Source organism: Coregonus lavaretus, assembly GCF_964263955.1.
Source record: "Coregonus lavaretus genome assembly, chromosome: 12".
NCBI classification, from domain to species: domain Eukaryota; kingdom Metazoa; phylum Chordata; class Actinopteri; order Salmoniformes; family Salmonidae; genus Coregonus; species Coregonus lavaretus.
This window is the reverse complement of record NC_139999.1, coordinates 12,568,715-12,591,563: the sequence shown is the minus strand read 5'-3', so window position 1 is coordinate 12,591,563 and position 22,849 is coordinate 12,568,715. Positions and strand designations below refer to the sequence as shown.

The 22,849-nt window shown below is 43.7% G+C and overlaps 1 protein-coding gene across 2 annotated transcripts; it reads right to left on the bottom strand.

The window, feature by feature from the left end:
• Window positions 1-1,991: 1,991 nt before the first annotated feature.
• Window positions 1,992-21,193, bottom strand: LOC311138895 (RNA-binding protein 5-like). Of its 2 annotated transcripts, none has more exons than XM_084173687.1 (25): window positions 21,076-21,193; window positions 20,779-20,804; window positions 19,603-19,768; window positions 13,366-13,521; window positions 13,059-13,128; window positions 12,566-12,639; window positions 11,657-11,740; window positions 11,269-11,329; window positions 10,833-10,898; window positions 10,556-10,716; window positions 10,251-10,348; window positions 10,060-10,147; window positions 9,901-9,972; window positions 9,731-9,794; window positions 9,495-9,586; window positions 9,251-9,377; window positions 8,995-9,086; window positions 8,686-8,865; window positions 8,313-8,453; window positions 8,110-8,187; window positions 7,818-8,006; window positions 7,597-7,671; window positions 7,345-7,448; window positions 6,395-6,524; window positions 1,992-2,640 (listed from the first exon to the last, which is right to left on the bottom strand). In XM_084173687.1, exons 2-25 carry the CDS (start codon window positions 20,784-20,786, stop codon window positions 2,515-2,517), a joined length of 2,502 nt encoding a protein of 833 aa, XP_084029813.1. In that variant the 5' UTR covers window positions 20,787-20,804; window positions 21,076-21,193; the 3' UTR covers window positions 1,992-2,514. The 2 variants fall into 2 exon arrangements, with proteins under 2 accessions (XP_084029813.1, XP_084029812.1); XM_084173686.1 differs by having other exon boundaries at window positions 13,366-13,524; window positions 21,076-21,188.
• Window positions 21,194-22,849: the final 1,656 nt, after the last annotated feature.

Here is a 22,849-nt window from a genome sequence, read left to right as displayed (position 1 = left end):
AAAATTAGAGAAAATTAGAAAGGGGGCAAATACTTTTTCACGGCACTGTAGACCCTGATTCTGACTGTCAGAACTAGAATTTCCATAGACAACAGTTAGTAATTGTTCATCAATGTTGCTTTCGAGCAAAACAATTACTACTTGTCACTGCTCTTGTCCCAGCTGTGTGCAGAATGGGACCTCATTATAGTCTTTGGAACCAGACCCAAACTACAGCACCACACTAGCCAGTCCATTGGACAGCAATTGATATCAAGAACAAAGGCAAATAACTGTATCTAGTCAGATCCAGAAGAGTAAAAGGGGCTTTCATAAAATGAATCCTTTCAACAATGCTAACCCTAGTAAATGAGCTCCCCCAGGCTGCTAAAAAGCCCCATGGAGTGGAATGGCATTACCTGGTAGTGAGGCACCAGGGAGAAGAGGAACTACATTACCTGGTAGTGAGGCACCAGGGAGGAGAGGAACTACATTACCTGGTAGTGAGACACCAGGGAGAAGAGGAATGACATTACCTGGTAGTGAGGCACCAGGGAGGAGAGGAATGACATCTGGTAGTGAGACACCAGGTAGGTCCTGATGGAAAATTGGTATCAGGTAGTTCAGTACTCTCTAGCTTGAGTCTGGTAGAATGGCCATGCATGTGGTAAGAGGAGAGGAAGACGGGGAGGTTGGGGTGGACTGCATTTGAATAACTATTTTAGGTTTAAATCAAATGAAGGGGCCCTGCTTCAGGGGAAATGTGACCCTAGAGGGTTGTATTCAGAGTGCTGAGCCCACACACTTTAAACGTATTCCGGAGTTCCTCATTGTTTTGTCTCCGTTCTGACTGGTCGAGCAGCCAGGTTTGGTATGTGACTCTAGACTGCATTTTATCCAAGTTAATTAACCTTGTATTGAACTCATAAATGTTAAGGATACAAAGTTGAACATCTTCTGTACATTTACATTTTGGTAATTTAGCAGAGACCTATCCAGAGCGACTTACAGTCATTGCACTGTACTGCACTATATACAGTGCTGTGAAAAAGTATTTGCCCCCTTTCTAATTTTCTCTACTTTTGCATATTTGTGATTCTGAATGTTATCAGATCTTCAACCAAAACCTAATATTAGATAAAGGGAACATAAGTGAACAAATAACACAACAATTACATATTTATTTCATAAACAAAGTTATGCAACACCCAATTCCCCTGTGTGAAAAATAATTGCCCCCTTACACTCAATAACTGGTTGTGCCACCTTTAGCTGCAATGACTCCAACCAAATGCTTCATGCAGTTGTTGATCAGTCTCTCACGTCGCTGTGGAGGAATTGTGGCCCACTCTTCCATGCAGAACTGCTTTAACTCAGTGACGTGTGGGTTTTCAATAGAAGGAAGCATGAATTCTGCTCTGTATCAGAGAATTCTACAGGAGAATGTCAGACCATCCGTCTGTGAGCTGAAGCTGAAGCGCAGCTGGGTCATGCAGCAAGACAATGCTCCAAAACACACAATCAAGTCTACATGAAAATTGGTAAAAAGCAACAAATTGGAAGTTTTGGAATGGCCTAGTCAAAGTCCAGACCTAATCCCAATTGAGAGGTTGTGGCAGGACTTGAAACGAGCAGTTCATTCTTGAAAACCCACACGTCACTGAGTTAAAGCAGTTCTGCATGGAAGAGTGGGCCAAAATTCCTCCACAGCGACGTGAGAGACTGATCAACAACTACAGGAAGCATTTGGTTGGAGTCATTGCAGCTGAAGATGGCACAACCTGTTATTGAGTGTAAGGGGGCAATTACTTTTTCACACAGGGGAATTGAGAGTTGCATAACTTTGTTTATGAAATAAATTAGGTTTTGGTTGAAGATCTGATAACATTCTGTATCACAAATATGCAAAAGTAGAGAAAATTAGAAAGGGGGCAAATAGTTTTTCACAGCACTGTAAGTGCAAAATACCTGGGGAGCTATGCTCATCACTTACAACCAATGTTCCACACGAATTGAGTGATAAATCTCATTTAATATTTTCTGTACAAAATGAGAATGCATATCATACAGACTGTACAATAATTTAAACATGCCGCCAAAATACTATCGCCACAGCAAAAGAGGGAGAAAAGCATGTCTATCTTCATTCTTACAGAAGGAAATAATGTACTGTGCATATATATATATACACATATATACACATACATATATACACATACACATATACAAATCATAAGTTACATAATTCATCGTTTTACACTTTCTCTAATAAAGACCAGTCCTTTCTCTAGACCTCTATTCCCTGGTAGACTAATGAGTACAATAAACTCCCTCCAATCCCCTTATTGAGTGTATCATCTTCTCCATGCCGCCATTACAATCCCTTCAGCTCATCTCAAGGTGTCTTCGATTGGATGACTGTAGGGAAGGATGTTAGGATGCCCATGGATGATGGTGATGGCCCCACACATAAAGGAAGGGAACCTAGGACCAGAAGGATAGGGCTGTTCTTGAGAGGCAGGTGGATAGGGCAAATCACTCCATTTCAGTGAAGCGGGCAAACATGGCTTTGCGGACAGCGTCTTTGTAGGTGTCGGAGGCAGACAGGCCGTAGCTGCTGCCTTTGGTTCCCAGACCAGCTCCCTTCGCCCTCAGCTGAGCCTGTAGGGAGATGACAGCAGGCCTGAGATCAGTAAAGCAATACGATACTGGAATATATATTCTCTCTCACTCAATTTGCTTTATTGGCGTGACGTAACAATGTACATCTTGCCAAAGCTTACTTTGGAGATTTACAATATGAACATAATTAATAATACTCAATATTGTCAACGGGACAACAGTAACCAAGGGTCAAAATAACCATACATTGAACAATAACAATAAGCATAGAGGACATGTGCAGGTTGGTTGGTCTGTCAGACACGGTCCCTCATCTTATGGCAGGCAGCAATGTAGTGTGCTGCCAACCCACAGCTCTCTGCATCCTCCCCCAACAGGACGGGTAGCCTATCCTCATCAGAGAGGTCTTTGAAACCTTGAATAAGGGTTTCATATTTGGGGAAATGACACTAATTGTTTTATAATTTTTGACATTTTGTCAGGAAATGCAGCTCTGTCTCGGGTTCTGCTGTGGTTGCACAGCCTTTCCTCTACAGGGATCCAGGTTTTATACCCTTCTCAATGGCAAGGCTGTGCTCACTGAGCCTGTACTTTGTCAAGGTTTTTCTAAGGTTTTGATCAGTAACCATGGTCAAATAGTTTGCCACGGTGTACTGTCGATTTAGGGCGAGATAGCACTGCATTTTGCTTTGTGCTTCCCAATAAGCAATGTAGTTTTGTTTTGACTGTGTTGTAATTTGGTTTATTCTGATTGGATGTTCTGGTCCTTCAGTGTGTTAGTAGAGCAGGTTTGTGAACTCAGCCCCATGACCAGCTGGATGAGGGGACTATTTTCTTTGCTCAGCTCTTGGCATTGCAGGGCTTGGTAATGATATGAGAGGGGGTCACTGTATTTTAGATGTTTCCAAAACTTAAATTGCTCTTTTTTGAGTTTTTACTGTTTGTGGATATTGGCCTAATTCTGCCCTGCATGCATTGTTTGTAGTTTTCCTCTGGACATGTAGAATCTTACAGAACTCTGCATGCAGGGTTTCAATGGGGTGTTTGTCCCATTGGGTGAAATCTTGTTTTGCAAGTGGACCCCACACCTCGACGCCATAAAGTGCAATTGGTTCAATGACACATTCAATTAGTTTTAGGCACATTTTGATAGGTATTTCAATTAGAATTTGTTTTTGTTTTTAATGGCGTAGAATGCCCTGTGTGCTTTCTCTCTCAGTTCATTCACTGCATCATTAAGGTGTCCAGTTCCGCTTATTTTTAAACCTAAGTAATTGTAGTGTATGCAGTACTCTATATACACTGCTCAAAAAAAAAAAGGGAACACTTAAACAACACATCCTAGATCTGAATGAATGAAATAATCTTATTAAATACTTTTTTCTTTACATAGTTGAATGTGCTGACAACAAAATCACACAAAAATTATCAATGGAAATCAAATGTATCAACCCATGGAGGTCTGGATTTGGAGTCACCCTCAAAATTAAAGTGGAAAACCACACTACAGGCTGATCCAACTTTGATGTAATGTCCTTAAAACAAGTCAAAATGAGGCTCAGTAGTGTGTGTGGCCTCCACGTGCCTGTATGACCTCCCTACAACGCCTGGGCATTGTCCTGATGAGGTGGCGGATGGTCTCCTGAGGGATCTCCTCCCAGACCTGGACTAAAGCATCAGCCAACTCCTGGACAGTCTGTGGTGCAACGTGGCGTTGGTGGATGGAGCGAGACATGATGTCCCAGATGTGCTCAATTGGATTCAGGTCTGGGGAACGGGCGGGCCAGTCCATAGCATCAATGCCTTCCTCTTGCAGGAACTGCTGACACACTCCAGCCACATGAGGTCTAGCATTGTCTTGCATTAGGAGGAACCCAGGGCCAACCGCACCAGAATATGGTATCACAAGGGGTCTGAGGATCTCATCTCGGTACCTAATGGCAGTCAGGCTACCTCTGGCTGTGCGGCCCCCCAAAGAAATGCCACCCCACACCATGACTGACCCACCGCCAAACCGGTCATGCTGGAGGATGTTGCAGGCAGCAGAACGTTCTCCACGGCGTCTCCAGACTGTCACGTCTGTCACATGTGCTCAGCGTGAACCTGCTTTCATCTGTGAAGAGCACAGGGCGCCAGTGGCGAATTTGCCAATCTTGGTGTTCTCTGGCAAATGCCAAACGTCCTGCACGGTGTTGGGCTGTAAGCACAACCCCCACCTGTGGACGTCGGGCCCTCATACCACCCTCATGGAGTCTGTTTCTGACCGTTTGAGCAGACACATGCACATTTGTGGCCTGCTGGAGGTAATTTTGCAGGGCTCTGGCAGTGCTCCTCCTGCTCCTCCTTGCACAAAGGTGGAGGTAGCAGTCCTGCTGCTGGGTTGTTGCCCTCCTACGGCCTCCTCCACGTCTCCTGATGTACCGGCCTGTCTCCTGGTAGCGCCTCCATGCTCTGGACACTACGCTGACAGACACAGCAAACCTTCTTGCCACAGCTCGCATTGATGTGCCATCCTGGATGAGCTGCACTACCTGAGCCACTTGTGTGGGTTGTAGACTCCGTCTCATGCTACCACTAGAGTGAAAGCACCGCCAGCATTCAAAAGTGACCAAAACATCAGCCAGGAAGCATAGGAACTGAGAAGTGGTCTGTGGTCACCACCTGCAGAACCACTTCTTTATTGGGGGTGTCTTGCTAATTGCCTATAAATTCCACCTGTTGTCTATTCCATTTGCACAACAGCATGTGAAATTTATTGTCAATCAGTGTTGCTTCCTAAGTGGACAGTTTGATTTCACAGAAGTGTGATTGACTTGGAGTTATATTGTGTTGTTTAAGTATTCCCTTTATTTTTTTGAGCAGTGTATTTTGTACCAATTGAGAACTTTGGTCTAATTCCCTGAGATCTGGATCTTCTCTGGAAAATCATTATTTTAGTCTTTTTGGGGTTTACTGCCAGGGCCCAGGTCTGGCAGTACTGCTCTAGCAGGTCCAGGCTCTGCTGTAGGCCATGTGCTGTGGGTGACAGCAGGCACAGGTCATCTGCGAAAAGCAGGCATTTAACCACTGAATTGTGGAGACTAACATCAGGGGCTGAGGATTGTTCTAGAATAGTGGCCAATTCGTTTATGTAAATATTGAAGAGTACAGGGCTCAGATTGCAACCCTGGCGAAGGCCCCGCCTCTGGTTAAAGAAATGTGTTATTTTGATGCTGCAGGTATTGCCAGCATACATTGAATTAATTATGTCATATGTTTTACCCCCTACACCACTTTCAATAATTTTGTAGAACAGTCCTGTATGCCAAATAGAATCAAATGCTTTTTGGAAGTCGATAAAGCAAGCGTACATGTTGGTATTATTTTGGTGGACATGTTTATCTATCAGGGTGTAAATATGATCGGTCGTGCGATGTTTTGGTATAAATCCAATTTGGCATTTACTCAAGACATTTTGATTATTAAGTAAGTTTATAACTCTTACATTTATAATACTACAGAACACCTTCCCCAGGTTACTGTTCACACACCTCTCTCTCTCTCACTCACACACAGTAAGGAAATGAGGTGGAGAGAAAGGTAAGTGGAAGAAACAGTGGTAAGGGTGTGCCCAGGGATTGAACCCTGGTCTCCGGTGGGAAGTTGTATATGTGACGTGCCGGGGAGTGTTACCACTACCACGTCTCTGCATTTTTACAGACTTGTTGTATATGAAAGATATCTTAACAGTTTCATTATGTTTAGCTTTTGGGTTAAAGCAGCACTATTACAGGTATAACTGGACGAGATTCACCTCAATAGGTGCAGTGATGCCCTGCTGGTTGCGGCCCAGACCTCTGCCCTCCTGCCATCCCATGGCCTGCAGCATCTTGTTCCCTATGTTGTCACTGTTCAGCCCGTCCTTGGTGGGTTGTTCATAGTTACTGCAGAGGAGCAGGGGAAAATGACACGACAATCCTTATTACCCAAATCAAATTTCACAGAACATCACTGTAGGTTATTGAGTCAAAGTATGCCTTGTTCACACTGCAGGCCTTAATGCTCAAAACAGTTTTGTTTTTCAAATCCGTTTTGGAATATTGACTGTCCAAACAGCAAGTTACAAGTGACCAAATCAGATGTGTGTGTTCAGACAGCAGTCATTTGCTGACATGGCTACGCTAGTTGTCATAGTAACGACGGGTGTGTGTGCAATGGTATAGGCTGATTGGTTGCAGTGCTCATGCTTCCTATCACTCAGAAGTTAAGTAGCACGCTAATGTGACAATACCTGCCATGGAAGTTTCCCAGTTCCTTTGATTGTTCAAAATCATAGTGGAAGAACACTTCACGCCTCAAAGGATAAGATGAACCAACCTTCAAAACGAGTCCTTTTTGGCTAGCCACAGCAGTCAACTAGCTAGCTGTTTAGCACATTCACATGGTTCTTGTCAAACTGTCAGAGTAGGTAGCAAGCAAAAACATTCAAAATAACTGTTTAGAAACCACTTGAGGGCAAATAAATCAGATCTGACCGTTCAGACAAGTCACATGGCCAGGAATCAGATTTGTATCTGATTTCAAACCACCTATGAAGGTGGTTTGAAATATGGCTTGGAATATGTACTTTTTGGCTGTTCAGACTGCAGGAAAAAGAACAGATTCGAATAAGATATGCAAAATAACAATGGATTTGAGTCACTTTAAACTGCCAATGTGAACAAGGCTTAACAAGTATGAGCACGGCTTAACACTAGCACTTACATGACTGGTGCCGGCTGTGCGGTGAAATTCTTCTTCTTGGGTGCTGGGGGTTCAGGGATGCCGTATTTCTCTCTCCTCTCTGCAGCCCGGTCCCTGTACTTCATCTGTTCATAGAGCGAGAGAGCGAGATAGCGCGAGAGAGAGAGAGAGAGAGAGAGAGAATGTAGAAACAAACCTAATAACAGGGTTTCTATTAACTGAACCCCAACTAAAACAGTTAGACCAGCGTAGTCTCTATGTCTGAGCCGTTACCTCTGTCTCTCTCCTCTCCTGCTCCTCCAGCTCAGCCTCACTCAGCTTAGATCTGCGGTGGACCTCCAGGTTTTGCTGGGATAAGAAGAAAAATAAGTTAAAGACCTTTCCACTTTATTCACACATACTGTATCAAGCTCTTCCTTTCCCATATTAGATTTTCATAACAGTTGAGTGAGTGGACTATCGTGGAGTTCTTCCTTGGAGTCTGTGATAAGTACCTTGTGGAGGTCTGAGAGCTGCTGGTGGCGCACCAGGCCGTCCTTATTGGGGAACTGTCTCCTACACAGCAGGCAGGCCATCTTCTTCCAGTCTGTCAGCTGGTCCTGCTCACCACCACTACGCTCCGGCTCTGCTGCACCCCCCTCCTCTGGGTCACTGTCTCCACTGTAGGCTGCCACCAGACCAACCTGGAGAAGGACACAACCAGATGGTAAGTAGCTACCTTCCCAGACTGGAAGATGTCCTCTAAAATTACAGCTCATACATTTGAGTCTACTATCAGTATCTTACCTTCGCTGAGTTGGTTGGGGCCTTCTCCTCAGGGCACTGAACAGCTTCTGACATCAGCATTTCCAAGCTTCCAGCCTGCTGCAAAGTCACACCATAACACTATTCAGTCCACATCGTCAATCTGCCGTCAAGTCAATCTTAAGTTTTCCTGGATGGGTTTTCTAAAGGATTCAAGCTATCATGGATAGACTTAAAATGGCTACCTTCTTCTCGAATAGTGTGAAGCCTGCGTCGGCGGCCGCTGCCTCCTTCCTCTCCTCCTGGCTGACGGGCTGGAAGCTGGTCTTAAAGTTCTCCTTCTGCTTGTTCAGACTCTTCGCCCATCGCTCCATGTCCTTAGCAATCTGAAAGGCCAACCAGAACAACTCAGTCAGACACACCAACCACGGTATTCAGCTGGATCACTGTAATCCATGTGGATTTGATGTGTGTTAAGTCACATGTGCTCCTCTGCTGCAAAACCAATTGCCCTCTCTGGGACAAACAGTTGAAACTTGAACAAACTACACACAATTATCGCAAATCTAAAGTTATACTGTCTTGATATCCAAGGTGATCTCCGTCTCCTCTGCCTACCTGCTGAGCTGTCTTGCTCTTGGGCTTGTCTTGTTTCCTCTCCTTGGATTCCTTAGCCTCGTTGCTAGCTGCTGCTGCATTCGCAGTCTGCTCAGTTTGGTCGGCGGCTGAGGCAGGGATGTACGTCTGCTTCTCACTGTCCCAGTAGAGGTACTGCTGTGTCTGGGAGTTGTAGTAGTACTGGAGGAGAGGAGAAACTACAACTGTCAAAACACATACATCCACAGACCACGTCTTCACAACTCCGACAGCATTGTGGAACAATTCAGAACAGCAACAGAAGACACTGACTGGTGTGTGGGTACTAACGTGGGTATTTGGGTCGTAGTAGAGGCCGGTCTGAGGGTCGAAGTAGAAGCCAGAGGATTCGTCATACTGGTAGGTGGAGGTGTCAGGTACAGCTGTGGATGAAGACAGAGTATGGAATATTAAAAGAGTCAAACACTTGGCTTGAACAGAGTAGAAAATTTTAAATCTGAAAGCATTCCACTAAGTTTCTATTGTTTTCCATTCTGCACTGGAACCTGCAATGTCAGTCAGTCAGACAGGTGAGTGAGGCTCTTACCTGTGTCAGTGGCCAGTCCAGAAAGTGTCGCTGGGGCTGTTGCTGTGGAAACCGGCGCTGTCATGGTTGCAGCTGCCGAGTGAATTCCGGTCTGTTTGGCTTCCGTTTGCTGGGCCAATTGCAGCACCTGCAAAGACACAATTGGTAATTGTGGGAATCTTTACAGCGAGCATACTGTGAGTAGTGCAGTAAATAAGGCTGTGTGTGTAGTGACAGGCTCATATGTGAAATACATAGGACTTACTTGTGTGGCAGTGTGACTGATTAGGTTGGGTTGGTAGACCCGTGCACCCTGTGAGATCACCACTCCTGTAGCCGCTGGGACACCTGGAGCCGCTGTGAATAGAAGACACCCAGGCTTCATTACATGCTATTAGCAACACCTCTTTTGGAAACAGACAGCAGCTGATCCTCCTCAAATCAGAACGCTATTAAAGGCATCGACACGGAATTAATTGCAGACTGTATGTTGCCTCATACCTCCCAGTATTCCGTTCCCCTGGGAAGGGTCTCCTGCTGCCTGCTGGTAGTAGGCTTGGTAGTCCTAGCAACACAGTAAGGAACAGTCAGTCACACGTCATACACTGGAGCATCTGCAATACATCCCAGGGATTTCCAGACTGGGATAACCATCCCTCTGATCATCATACCTGTGTGTAGGGAGCGTAGCCCTCCTCTAGGTAGCTGTACTCTGACAGATGTCCTTCAGCAACCTGCTGAGGCTAGGAAGGAATACACTGCTTCTTAGTGTGTGTGTGTGGCAAAACAAAACATCACAGCTGAATGTGAGAGGTGTGTGTGTGTGTTACCTGGCTGGAGGACCACTGGGCGGCAGCGATGGCTGTGCTGGCCACAGAGAAGGCACTGATCCGGTTACCGTCTGGGAGCAAGAGATCCCTGACGAGAGGAGAGTAGAGATTAGGGAGACGCTGCCATCTCAATGTCCTCTGAGGACATCATTCACTGAAAACAACTGACATCTCTGTGACAGGACACTCACTTCCTGGCACTCTTGGCATAGTCCACACCGATGGTCTTCCCATCCAGCTTGAGAGGAGGCTGTAGTCCTTGTAGGATGGTTAGGAGCTGAGACGCCTCCTGTGATGCAGAAAAAAAAACAAAGCACAGACAAATTTATACAGATTCCACTAAAACAAGCCAAAGAGGAGAAGCACCAGTCAAGCAATATGGCCATTCACAATCAAAAGGGACATCAATGAAGTTAGAGGATGTTCTGTAGAGAAACTCAAATCAAAGACCATATCATATGTATATGTGGAGACATCTGCTTAAAGGCTGGCGTACCAGAGGGGAGGAGAGCTGTACAAAGGTGAAGCCTCTGTTCTGGCCCGTCTGTTTGTCCTTGATGAGACGGATGTTGTTGGGTGACAGGTTGGCGTAGGGGGCCAGGGCTGTCAGGATGCCCTCCACCGTGGTCAGAGGGGCTATGTTCCTCAGGATGATTGCTGGAGAGGACAAGCGCACACACACAGTATAAATTCTCACTGGCTCTCCACAAACCCCCTCCCAATAACATCTGACAGGACATCATGGGTGTGTGTCTGTGGAGAGAAGTACTCACTGTCGCCGTAGTAGTCTCCACACTGCTGGATCTCTGTGACTCCAGTGGTGTTGTTGGTCTCACACTCTGTTGAGAGAGGCAGACAGAATGAGAGCAGGGCATTAGCGTCGCCTCACCCTCAGTACCCACGACAGAGTCCAGGACATGAGTTAGAAAAATGTTTCTGCTCCACAGGGATTTGACATCCTCGCTATTCCGCACGTCAATTCTCACGTACGTTTTCAGCTAAATCTGATTTGCTCACAATACTAAGGAATATGATTGGTCAGTGTTTATGGGGCCATGATGACAGACGTGATAGTAGGGTTGGCATTTCTAACGTATAGATATATCAGTATTCTGTACTGCTCCTGTGCGCAGCCCCCCTTGCCTGAACATTGTCTCAGGCCATCCAGATGGGTGCAGGCAGTGGCTTCCTGGTTCAGGAACTACTTACCAGCTTTAGCTGCTCCACACCTGAAGCACTTCAGCCTCCTCCGGAAATTGTACAGGCCGCACTGCAAGCAACCGGTCACATAATTTTTATTGATAATACAGCTACTTTTGTCCAGGACACTGCTGCCTCAGATGAATAGCAAACTAACAGCGGTGCAGCATACGGTACTTACCTGAGCCAAACGCTCACCCTGGCAACTAATGAAATCAGGGATCCCTACACCTAACGACGTGCTCAAACTCATTTGGCAGGAGCTCATTCTGGACTGTAAGGTAACTAACAATTGAGGGCCTAACGTTGTCACTAAAGCATTTCAGATAGGAGTGGAAGATAAATATAGTGTGGGCAGCAGAGTTGGACATGTAGACAAGCCACAGCAGAAACTTACAGTGTTGCAGAGCCAGTCTTCAAACTTGTGCCGGGGGATGCTGTAGTGCATGGCCACACTCTTGCCTTGGATGAACAGCAGTTTCTGCAAGAGGGGGTTGAAAATGTTGGTCATTTCAAGCTTCCTGGCTGGCACAGGTCTCACTCTAGCTGCAACCAAAGAACAAGCAGTGCTGGCAGGCAGGGAAGGGGAATGGGACCCCCGGTTGGCGTTTGTGTCGAAGACAGACGGAAGGATGTGTATGTGAGCTTGTGTACAGAGGATTCTTAAGGTGTTTGGGACCCGAGCATCCAGACTGAGCCGGAGCAGTGTGTATAATATTAACATGAGCGATATTTTGATCAGCTTTCCTAGAACCAGGGATAAGCTTCCCACAACAGACATTGGATGAACATTTATTTGCTAAAAAGCACAGCATAAATCAATGAACTCAAAAGAAAAAATTTGGAGGCCAATGGGCTATAAAGAGTAAAAATGCACTATTTGTCCCCCCGATGGCCTTCAGCCATTTCTTTTTAAATCAGAAAACTCTTACAAACCAGATTGAAAGGTACTATCATCTCAAAGTTGGTTTGAAAATCAAGTGTTTTAAGTTAAGTTTCCGTTAAATTAGGCTACATGGCTAAATTTCTATTTACATTGAAGGTCTTAAAATCTTAAGTCTTACACCCTGAAAATATGGGGGGGGGGGGGGGGTCTGAGTAGGATCAGTGAAAGGCTAAATAAACCTGTAAAACCATGCAGTCTTTCTGGATACCATATTCAGATTCCAATATTGTATTCTCCAACTTAAATCCAAATTTGCTTCAAAACCTCAGTTCTTATTCATATCACTTTGGTTGCCATTTAGTTGTCTTTTTTCAGAGCCCCAAGGTAAAAAAAAACTAGACTTGGCGATTGTGAAGAAACCTGATTGGTCTCCATCCATCGGGTAGCATCTTGCAAGTGATAAAACTCCACGAAGACGAAACCTCGGCTTATACCTAGAGACAGCATTCAAATATAGACGGGAGGAGTGTTAGTCAGAGTCCATGAGCACAACATTCAAACTGTCACAAACTGCTTCAGGGCTCAGTATGGCAAACAGTGGGCCCTTCCTTTTGGGTTTTGCCATAGCAAGAAATAATGCAGGATGACACTGGACCATACATACAGTGTGCCTCTATGATGTTTTTTTCTCTCATTTGAAACAGCTTGGCTGGCTGATGCCCTTTCTTACTTACCTTTTCGCTCCACATCTTAACAGAATATAAAATATTGTTTCTTCGCTCGACATTCATTCTTAACGATTTCAGATGTTTATGTTGCTATGGCAAAACTGAAGTCAATTGAAGCAGATTGGCCCTGTAATCAAATATAGTGTGGGAGAAAGGAGGGACTGCGTGGTACGCCTGGGTCTCACCTGTCCTCTTTTTCATTAGACGGACATCTATTGGCTGGGGTCCCTCCAGCTGGTCCAGGGCAGCTCGGATCTGTAAGGCAAGAGAAGGACAGACATTAAATACGTAGCCCTAAGTTCTGGAACATGTTTCACTTGACATTATACATAGTTACTAATGTCTCCTTTAGTGTCACTGTATAACCTACTCTTCGCAGAAATTAGCCAAACATTTTTGCCCCCCCCTCCTCTTCTTTGCAGAGAAAATGGCAGCCAACCAAACCACATGACAGACAGGTGGTGGGTCTACAGCAGAGAAAGAAGAACTTACATCTCCCTCTGTGACGTGAAGAGACAGGCCCCGGAGCATGATAGTCTTGCTCTCCTTCTCCTCCCCTGGCTCCTCCCTGTATTCTTGCTCAGGGTAGTCTCCATCAGAGTGGTAGCAGTCTTCAGATCTATCGCTGTTCCGTCGCTTACGGGCTCTCTGCTGGAGTCGATAAAACAGTTTGCATCAGCAGGGTCCAACACCAACTTTGTTTTTCACTGGCCCAAATTGTCAAAACTCTACTGTCCAGAACAGAATTTCTACAGGCCAGGACATTGTATAGTTCTTAAATGCATTAGGGTCATGCAGGGTCCTATAGATTGGCATGCCTTCTCTCCATATTCAGCTATTAAACGGGCTACATTTGGTTATTATAATATGTGTTAAAGCGGCAGTGCAGTTGAAAACGTGATTTTCTCGTGTTACATATACATTCACACACAGTCCCACTTGGCGTTTTTCCTATTTTGTTGCATTACAACCTGTAATTTAAATTGATTTTTATTTGGATTTCATGTAATGGACATACACAAGAAAAAAATAACTGGTGCGTGCATATGTATTCACCCCACTTGCTATGAAGCACCTAAATAAGACAAAATACAGATCAGGGTTGGGTTATAAAAAAAAAATCTGAAACTTTGAACAGCCCACAGAGCACCATTAAATCCATTATTTTAAAATGGAAAGAATATGGCACCACAACAAACCTGCCAAGAGAGGGCCGCCCACGAAAACTCACAGACCAGGCAAGGAGGGCATTAATCAGAGAGGCAACAAAGAGACCAAAGATAACCCTGAAGGTGCTGCAAAGCTCCACAGCGGAGATTGGAGTATCTGCCCATATGACCACTTTAAGCCGTACACTCCACAGAGCTGGGCTTTACGGAAGAGTGGCCAGAAAAAAGCCATTGCTTAAATAAAAAAAGAAGCAAACACGTTTGGTGTTCACCAAAAGCCATGTGGGAGACACCCCAAACATATGGAAGAAGGTACTCTGGTCAGATGAGGCTAAAATTGAGCTTTTTGGCCATCAAGGAAAACGCTATGTCTGGCGCAAACCCAACACCTCTCATCACCCCGAGAACACCATCCCCACAGTGAAGCATGATGGTGGCAGCATCATGCCGTGGGGATATTTTTTCCATCGGCAGGGACTTGGAAACTGGTCAGAATTGAAGGAATGATGGACGGCCTAAAAATACAGGGAAATTCTTGAGGGAAACCGGTTTCAGTCTTCAAGAGATTTGAGACTGGGACGGAGGTTCACCTTCCAGCAGGACAATGACGCTAAGCATACTGCTAAAGCAACACTCGAGTGGTTTAAGGGGAAACATTTACATGTTTTGGAATGGCCTAGTCAAAGCCCAGACCTCAATCCAATTGAGAATCTGTGGTATGACTTAAAGATTGCTGTACACCAGCGGAACCCATCCAACTTGAAGGAGCTGGAGCTGTTTTACCTTGAAGAACGGGCAAAAATCCCAGTGGCTAAATGTGCCAAGCTTATAGAGTCAATCACCAAGAGACTTGCAGCTGTAATTGCTGCAAAAGGTGGCTCTACAAAGTATTGACTTTGGGGGGGTGAATAGTTATGCACGCTCAAGTTCTGTTTTTTTGTCTTATTTCTTGTTTGTTTCACAATACAAAAAATTTGCATCTTCAAAGTGGTAGGCATGTTGTGTAAATCAAATGATACAAACCCCCCAAAAATACATTTTAATTCCAGGTTGTAAGGCAACAAAATAGGAAAAATGCCAAGCGGGGTGAATACTTCTGCAAGCCACTGTATGTGTGTGTGTGTGTGTGTGTGTGTGTTGAAAAATGACTTTTAATGACTCCAACCTAAGTGTATGTAATCTTCCGACTTCAAATATATATATTCAAATGAAAGGTTATATGTCATATGCGCCAAAAACAACTGGTGTAGTTGTAACACAAGATAAATAAAATATACAAGAATGGAGCTATATACAGAGAGTACAAGATCAATGTGCAGGTGTATGAGGTATACACTACCAGTCAAAGGTTTGGACACACCTACTCATTCAAGGGTATTTCTTAATTTTTACATTGTAGAATAATAGTGAAGACATCAAAACTATGAAATAACACATATGGAATCATGTAGTAACAAAAAAAAGTGTTAAACAAATCAAGATATATTTTATATTTGAGAATCTTCACATAGCCACCCTTTGCCTTGATGACAGCTTTGCACACTTGACATTCTCTCAAGCAGCTTCATGAGGTAGTCACCTGGAATGCATTTCAATTAACAGGTGTGCCATGTTAAAAGTTAATTTGTGGAATTTCTTTCCTTCTTAATGCGTTTGAGCCAATCAGTTGTGTTGTGACAAGGTAGGGGTGGTATACAGGAGATAGCCCTATTTGGTAAAAGACCAAGTCCATATTACGGCAAGAACAGCACAAATAGGCAAAGAGAAACGACAGTCCATCATTACTTTAAGACATGAAGGTCAGTCAATACGGAACATTTCAAGAACTTTGAACGTTTCTTAAAGTGCAGTCGCAAAAACAATCAAGAGCTGTGATGAAACTGGCGCTCATGAGGACCACCACAGGAATGGAAGACCCAGAGTTACCTCTGCTGCAGAGGATAAGTTCATTAGAGTTACCAGCCTCAGAAATTGCAGCCCAAATAAATGCTTCAGAGTTCAAGTCACAGACACATCTCAACATCAACTGTTCAGAGGGGACTGTGTGAATCAGGCCTTCATGGTCGAATTCCTGCAAAGAAACCACTACTAAAGGACACCAATAAGAAGAAAAGACATGCTTGGGCCAAGAAACACGAGCAATGGACATTCGACTGGTGGAAATCTGTCCTTTGGTCTGGAGTCCAAATTGGAGATTTTTGGTTCCAACTACCGTGTCTTTGTAAGATGTGGTGTGGATGAAAGGATGATCTCTGCATGTTTTGTTCCCACCGTAAAGCATGGAGCAGGTGGTGTTATGGTGTGGGGGTACTTCGCTGTTGACACTGTCTGTGATTTATTTAGAATTCAAGGCACACTTAACAAGCATGGCTACCACAGCATGCATCAGATGACCTGGCCTCCACAATCACCCGACCTCAACCCAATTGAGATGGTTTGGGATGGGTCGGACGGCAGAGTGAAGGAAAAGCAGCCAACAAGTGCTTAGCATATGTGGGAACATTCCAGGTGAAGCTGGTTGAGAGAATGACAAGCGTGTGAAAAGCTGTAATCAAGGTAAAGGGTGGCTATTTTAAGAATCTCAAATATATTTTGATTTGTTTAACACGTTTTTGGTTACTACATGATTCCATGTGTTATTTCATAGTTTTGATGTCTTCACTTTTATTCTACAATGTAGGAAATAGTCAAAATAAAGACAAACCCTTGAATGAGTAGGTGTGTCCAAACTTTAGACAGGTACTGTATATGTACATGAAGGCAGGGTAAAGTGACTAGGCATCAGGATAGATAAGAGTACGAATAAAGAACAGAGTAGCAGCTGCAAATGAGTAAAAGTGTGTGTGTGTAATGTGTACGCATGTGTTTGTGTTGTTGGTATGTGTGTCTGTGTTATGCGTGTGTGCGTATGTAGTGAATGTGTGTGGGATTGTCAATGTAGTGTGTGTGACTATATAGTCTAGTTTGTGTGCACAGGGTCAGTGCAAGGTAGCTTGTTACCATTAATTGACTACTCAGCAGTCTGGCTATTTAGCAGTCTTATGGCTTGTGAGTAGAAGTGGTGAGGTTGGAATAACACTGAAATTGTGAAAATTATGATAATACACTTTTAGTGTAAGAGCTGTTTGAAAAGACTGCCTGAAATGTCAGATTGTTTGGCTGGGTGGGGGTTTTGAACCACCTGGTGATGTCATAAGTTAATAGACCAATAAAGAGTTTGCCCTCATCTCTGTCAATTACAGCCAGTTCAGGTTAAAAATCCCTCAGACCACTCCCAGTCAGTCCTAGCAAAATTCTTACTTGAGAACATCTCATTCCAAAATCATGGGCATTAATATGGAGTTGGTGCGGGGACTTGCTTCCATTCAGCCACAACAGCATTAGTGAGGTCGGGCACTGATGTTGGGCTATTAGGCCTGGCTCGCAGTCAGCGTTCCAATTCATCTCAAAGGTGTTCGATGGGGTTGAGGTCAGGGCTTTGTGCAGGCCAGTCGTTCTTCCACACCGATCTCCACAAACCATTTCTGTATAGACCTTGCTTTGTGCGCGGGGACATTGTCATGCTGAAACAGTAAAGGGCCTTTCCCAAACTGTTGCCACAAAGTTGGAAGCATAGAATTGTCTAGAATGTCATTGTATGCTGTAGCGCTAAGATTTCCCTTCACTGGAACTAAGGGGCCTAGCCCGAAACATGAAAAACAGCCCTAGACCATTATTCCTCCTCCACCAAACGTTAGTTGGAACTATGCATTGGGGCAGGTAGGGTTCTCCTGGCATCCGCTAAACCCAGATTTGGCTGTCAGACTGCCAGATGGTGAAGCATCACCCCAGAGAACGCATTTCACTGCTCCAGAGTCCAAAGGCGGCGAGCTTGACACCACTCCAGTCGACGCTTGGCATTGCGCATGGTGATCTTAGGCTTGTGTGCAGCTGCTCAGCCATGGAAACCCATTTCATGAAGCTCCAGACGAACAGTTCTTGTGCTGACATTGCTTCCAGAGGCAGTTTGGAACTCGTAGTGAGTGTTGCAACTGAGGACAGACGATTTTTACGTGCTGTGCGCTTTAGCTGTCCCGTTCTGTGAGCTTGTGTGGTCTACCACTTCGCGGCTGAGCCGTTGTTGCTCCTAGATGTTTCCACTTCACAATAACAGCACTTACAATTGACCGGGGCAGCTTTAGCAGGGCAGAAATGAGACGAACTGACTTGTTGGAAAGGTGGCATCCTATGACGGTGCCATGTTGAAAGTCACTGAGCTCTTCAGTAAGGCCATTCTACTGCCAATGTTTGTCTATGGAGATTGCATGGCTGTGTGCTCGCTTTTATACACCTGTCAGCAAAGGGTGTGGCTGAAATAGCCAAATTCACTAATTTGAAGGAGTGTCCACATACTTTTGTATATATAGTGTAGTTTTCCTTCACAGAAAATACATTAGAGCAACACATTCGTAGAAAATAGCTTCATTTTCATCAGATGACAACATAAGTGCAATGCTACTTGGCTAGCAGCCACACAAGTAAATGAGCTAACAATGAAAAAGCAAGGTCAATTTCTAATGTTTTTCATTGAAAGAACGTAGCCAGCTACATGTCCTAATGTTTTGCTTGAAGTTAATCTTGTATTTTACTGGAGAAAAAGTAGCTACACATCAATCAGAGCTCTGTCTGCTGATATAATGACCATTCGTGAATTTATCCGAGTGGAGAAGTGCAACTGAAGCACAAAATTTGTCTGATGAAGTGCAGAAATTACATTAAACATTTTAGATCTGTGTTTACAAAACGCAGCAAAGATATTTCATATGGAGTTATTTTTTCCCTATGTGAAATGCAGAATTCTGTATTTATGCAACCCCTGAGTCATTACTCTATTCTTTAGAATTGCATTGTATTCATTTTTGCTTCTAAAGTATGTCATTTTGAGAATATATTTGCTAAATTTTAAAGGACGGTGCCCCTTTAAGACAAACGTTCCGAAGGAGATATCGACCTGTCTACAGTAGGCTAGCCAAGACTAGGTGTTTTTTTGTAGCTTTCTTTTTGCAGACTACCAACAGTAGCCAGCATTTTACTAGTATGTTCACTATTGAAGGTTTATTTTTGTAAATCACGTTCCTCTAAAATAAATAAGTTCAGCGAGTCGATTGATGGGCGCTTCTTTTTCCTCTGGACAGCTTGCGTGTGCTGTGTGAAGGCATCAACTCATGTACTGCTCGGAAAGTTGTGACTCGCTGGAGTATGGCGTGTTAGAATGAACGGCCAATCAAATTGTTCAAATACAAATACAAAAAATGACTTTTCCGCTTGTAGTCTTTAATGATTTTCAAATGGTAGACACAGCAGGTAAATGTTGAACTGGAACACAAAAATGTGCTGAAAAGTTACTGGCCCGGTAAGGACAGACTGACGAGATCCACTGGCCCGACATGTTTTTGCTGGCCCCGGGCCAGCGTTAATACCGGACCCTGATCAGTGGACTCTACTAGTAGTCAATGAGATTGGTTTTGGATGCACTCCCATTACAAGTCATGTCACTGGGCGTCTGACTCGGAACACATACCTCTGGACTGCCTCTGCTCCCCCGGCATTCTCCTCCATCGTAGCGTTCGCTGTGTCTCTCTTCGCCCCATCGGCGCATGTCCTGCTCTCCCCTCTCACGCCACTCTGACTCACCCCGGCCCAGATCGTTGCCGCCGTATCTGCCGCTACGCTCTGTGCGACTCAACCTGTGCACACACAATCAGGCATACACACAGTCAAAAGCAGATCGAAAATTCACACACCCAAGGAATAAAGAATGGGTTCCAATGTAATTGTATATTGGTCAAGATAACCTCCAAGTACTTTTATTTACAAAGTTGGCAACGTAATCCCTACAATTCCGATTTATTTTTCAAGCAGAAACTTTAGTGGATTTAGTCAAGAGGGTTACCTTAGAAACCACTGCGTTCCAGCCTGGTCTCAGACTAGACGTAACATAGTAAATTCGGGACATTCAAATTAGTGTGATATGTTACAATTGGTATGGTTACACAAAACAGATAGTTAAGGCAAAACCGAAAGTAGGGTGGTTGGGCGTATAACACAAACATCTAGCAACCCAAAGGTTGTGAGTTTGAATCTCATCAAAGACAACTTGAGCAACTTTTTAGCTACTTTTAATTTAAAAAATAATATAATATAGCTACGTTGCAACTACTTAGCATGTTGGCTAACCCTTCCCCTAACCCTTTAATCTAACTCCTAAACTTAACCCTTACTCGTAGCCTAGCTAACATTATTCACCTAGTTAGAATTCGTAAACATATATATTTTGCAAAATCTAAACATTGTACATTTCCCAAATTCGTAACATATCATATGAAATGAGTGATGGACATCCACAAATGAATACATGCCATTCTAAACGTAACAAATTACACTAAATGGAACGTCTCGGATTTACGTAGAGAATAATAAGAAATGCTCTGAGACCGGGTTGTGCGTTCTCATACTGAATGTCACTGATTCTCTGCCTAACGCCCTAACCAGTTTAGTAGGAAGGAGAGTTGTTTACTTGTTCGTGCTAGCAAAGCATGGAATGGTAAACAATACATAAGCCAAAATCAGCAAGCTACATGACTCTGACCGAAATATTATAGCAAGTGTAGTTGTAGCTAACTTTAGTAGCTAGATAGCTAAGTTAACTTGCTAGCGAGACACTACCTACAATATTTTTATGCTGATTGATACTCACCGTCCCATTTCAAATGGTTGTCACGACTACCAAAGGGTGGAGATGTATGGAATTGGGGGACAAGAAAAAAAAAAGGAATGTATTATTATTCCAGCATGTAAATACAACCAAGTCAGCTAGTTTGCTTTCAGCGGACAAGCGATCTAGCTGAGGCAAGATGGAGACACAATGACCTACGCGTCAAGCTAACGTTAGCTGCTGATTGATACTCTGTTGCCTTGAGCTAGCTGGTACCTAGGTCAAGACCACAAATAGTAACGTATAGGAGTACAACTACACAGAAGCATATTAACTCACCAGTTTAAACAAGCTTTAGAAGATTATACCAATATGTTTGAAAACAATTCAAGGACTTGCACATTTCAAAGGGAAAAAATGGCTGTTTGACTCGTCAGCACCTTCTCCTTCCCAAGATGCTTAGGGCTGGAACGTTGAAAACGTCGATGCATGTTGGGTAACGAAGTTTTTTCAAGGGAAAGAGGTGTCTTCGTACGAGCCTAGGTGTAGCCTGTCCCGCCTGGTTTTCACAGGCCTGAAACATTTCACACAGGTCTATAACATTTGATGAAAGGCAACATAGGGAGCTTGTGAGTGTGAGAATTAATAATCTTTACTACAAGAAAATGTTGTCTGGAAAAAAATGACACATAGCTACACTTTGAATGTTAGTTTTGTATTTATTTTTTGCCATAAAACAATAGTCACTATGTACTGTACAAACATGACCATGATAGTAATAGAAGATTAATAAATACACACAAACGTCAACAGTGTCAACTTGGCACATAAGCCACTCAAAACCTTGATTTTTGTCATTCATGATTCACAGCAGGTAAATCAACTGTACAAATGTTTCAAACACAGGTGGATGTATGCTTAGACATTCACTTGGTAAGATAAAGAAATAATGCAGTTGTACAGTAATTTCTTGAGTGATAAGCTTCTCCTTCTCCATTCTACGATTGAGTGCACATAATAAACTAAATGCTTGAACCAACAAAAATGTATGAAATAGCCTTCTCATGAATTTAGTATGGAGTTTAAAACTGTTAACACACAAAACAGTCAGGTATACGTTCAGAATCAAACAAAAAAGGTCCTAAACAAATTGAGCCAAATTGAGCCTCTTTTTAGAATCAGAGAGTGAATACTTACACACTCGTCTCTAATATGTAGGCTCAGCATTCCAGAACAGTCCCATTACAAGTCAGAATGTTGAACAAACTTCATTTCAGCTTACATTACCTGTTGGCCGCCGATTTTGTCCCTATGTCGGAGGTAATCTGATACAAAATATCCACAGGGAAGTGTTATCAACCCGACCTTCAGTACGCTGGTCTGTATATCGTTTATATTTCCGGGTTTATTTTCAATACTGATGTAATTCGCATTTGACAAACACTTGCACAATATGGCTGAGCCTAACCGAACGGCAAACACTTCCAGCTGATTGCGAGGAAACGTGCTTCAGTCGACTACATTCGGCTATTGTCTACATATTGTGCATCACGTGCAATGCGTCAATAGATTGAAAATACAAGCGACAGAACCTACTGGCGCAGCAAAAAGTCAGGTAAACAACACTTTCCTGTGGATACCCTATCTCCACCTCCTACCGCCAAAAGGACCAACAGCATGTACAACAGGTAAAGTAAGTATAAATATCATTTTAGTTAACATTCTGTCTTGTAGAGACTATTGCATCATTTTTACAGTAACTTCTTTCAGACTGATATCCATGTAGTAACCATGGTAAAAGTCTGATGTTTAGGCAAAGCCAAATGTAAACTATACAGTAAGTAAGTTTAAAATAATTCACAGAAAATTAGGAAAAGTGGTGTATTCATGTTTCAGCAGTCATCTGGAGGTCTACATTTTAGTCATTTAGCAGACACTCTTATCCAGAGCGACTTACTAACTGCATATATTTTTTTTCATACTGGTCCCCCGTGGGAAACGAACCCACAACTCTGGCATTGCAAACGCCATGCTCTACCAACTGAGCCACACGGGAGCTAGGTCAAGGTTTCGCCTTTAGTAACCTTGGGAGAGAGAAACACAGATACATAAT

Excerpts from the sequence above, each read along its gene's own strand:
- LOC311138895 (XM_084173686.1), bottom strand. Across the intron at positions 10,899-11,268 it reads GTGTGGAGCAGCTAAAGCTG|AGTGTGAGACCAACAACACC; the intron begins GTAAGTAGTTCC and ends CTCTCTCAACAG. Across the intron at positions 7,449-7,596 it reads AGGAGAGGAGAGAGACAGAG|ATGAAGTACAGGGACCGGGC; the intron begins GTAACGGCTCAG and ends CTCTATGAACAG.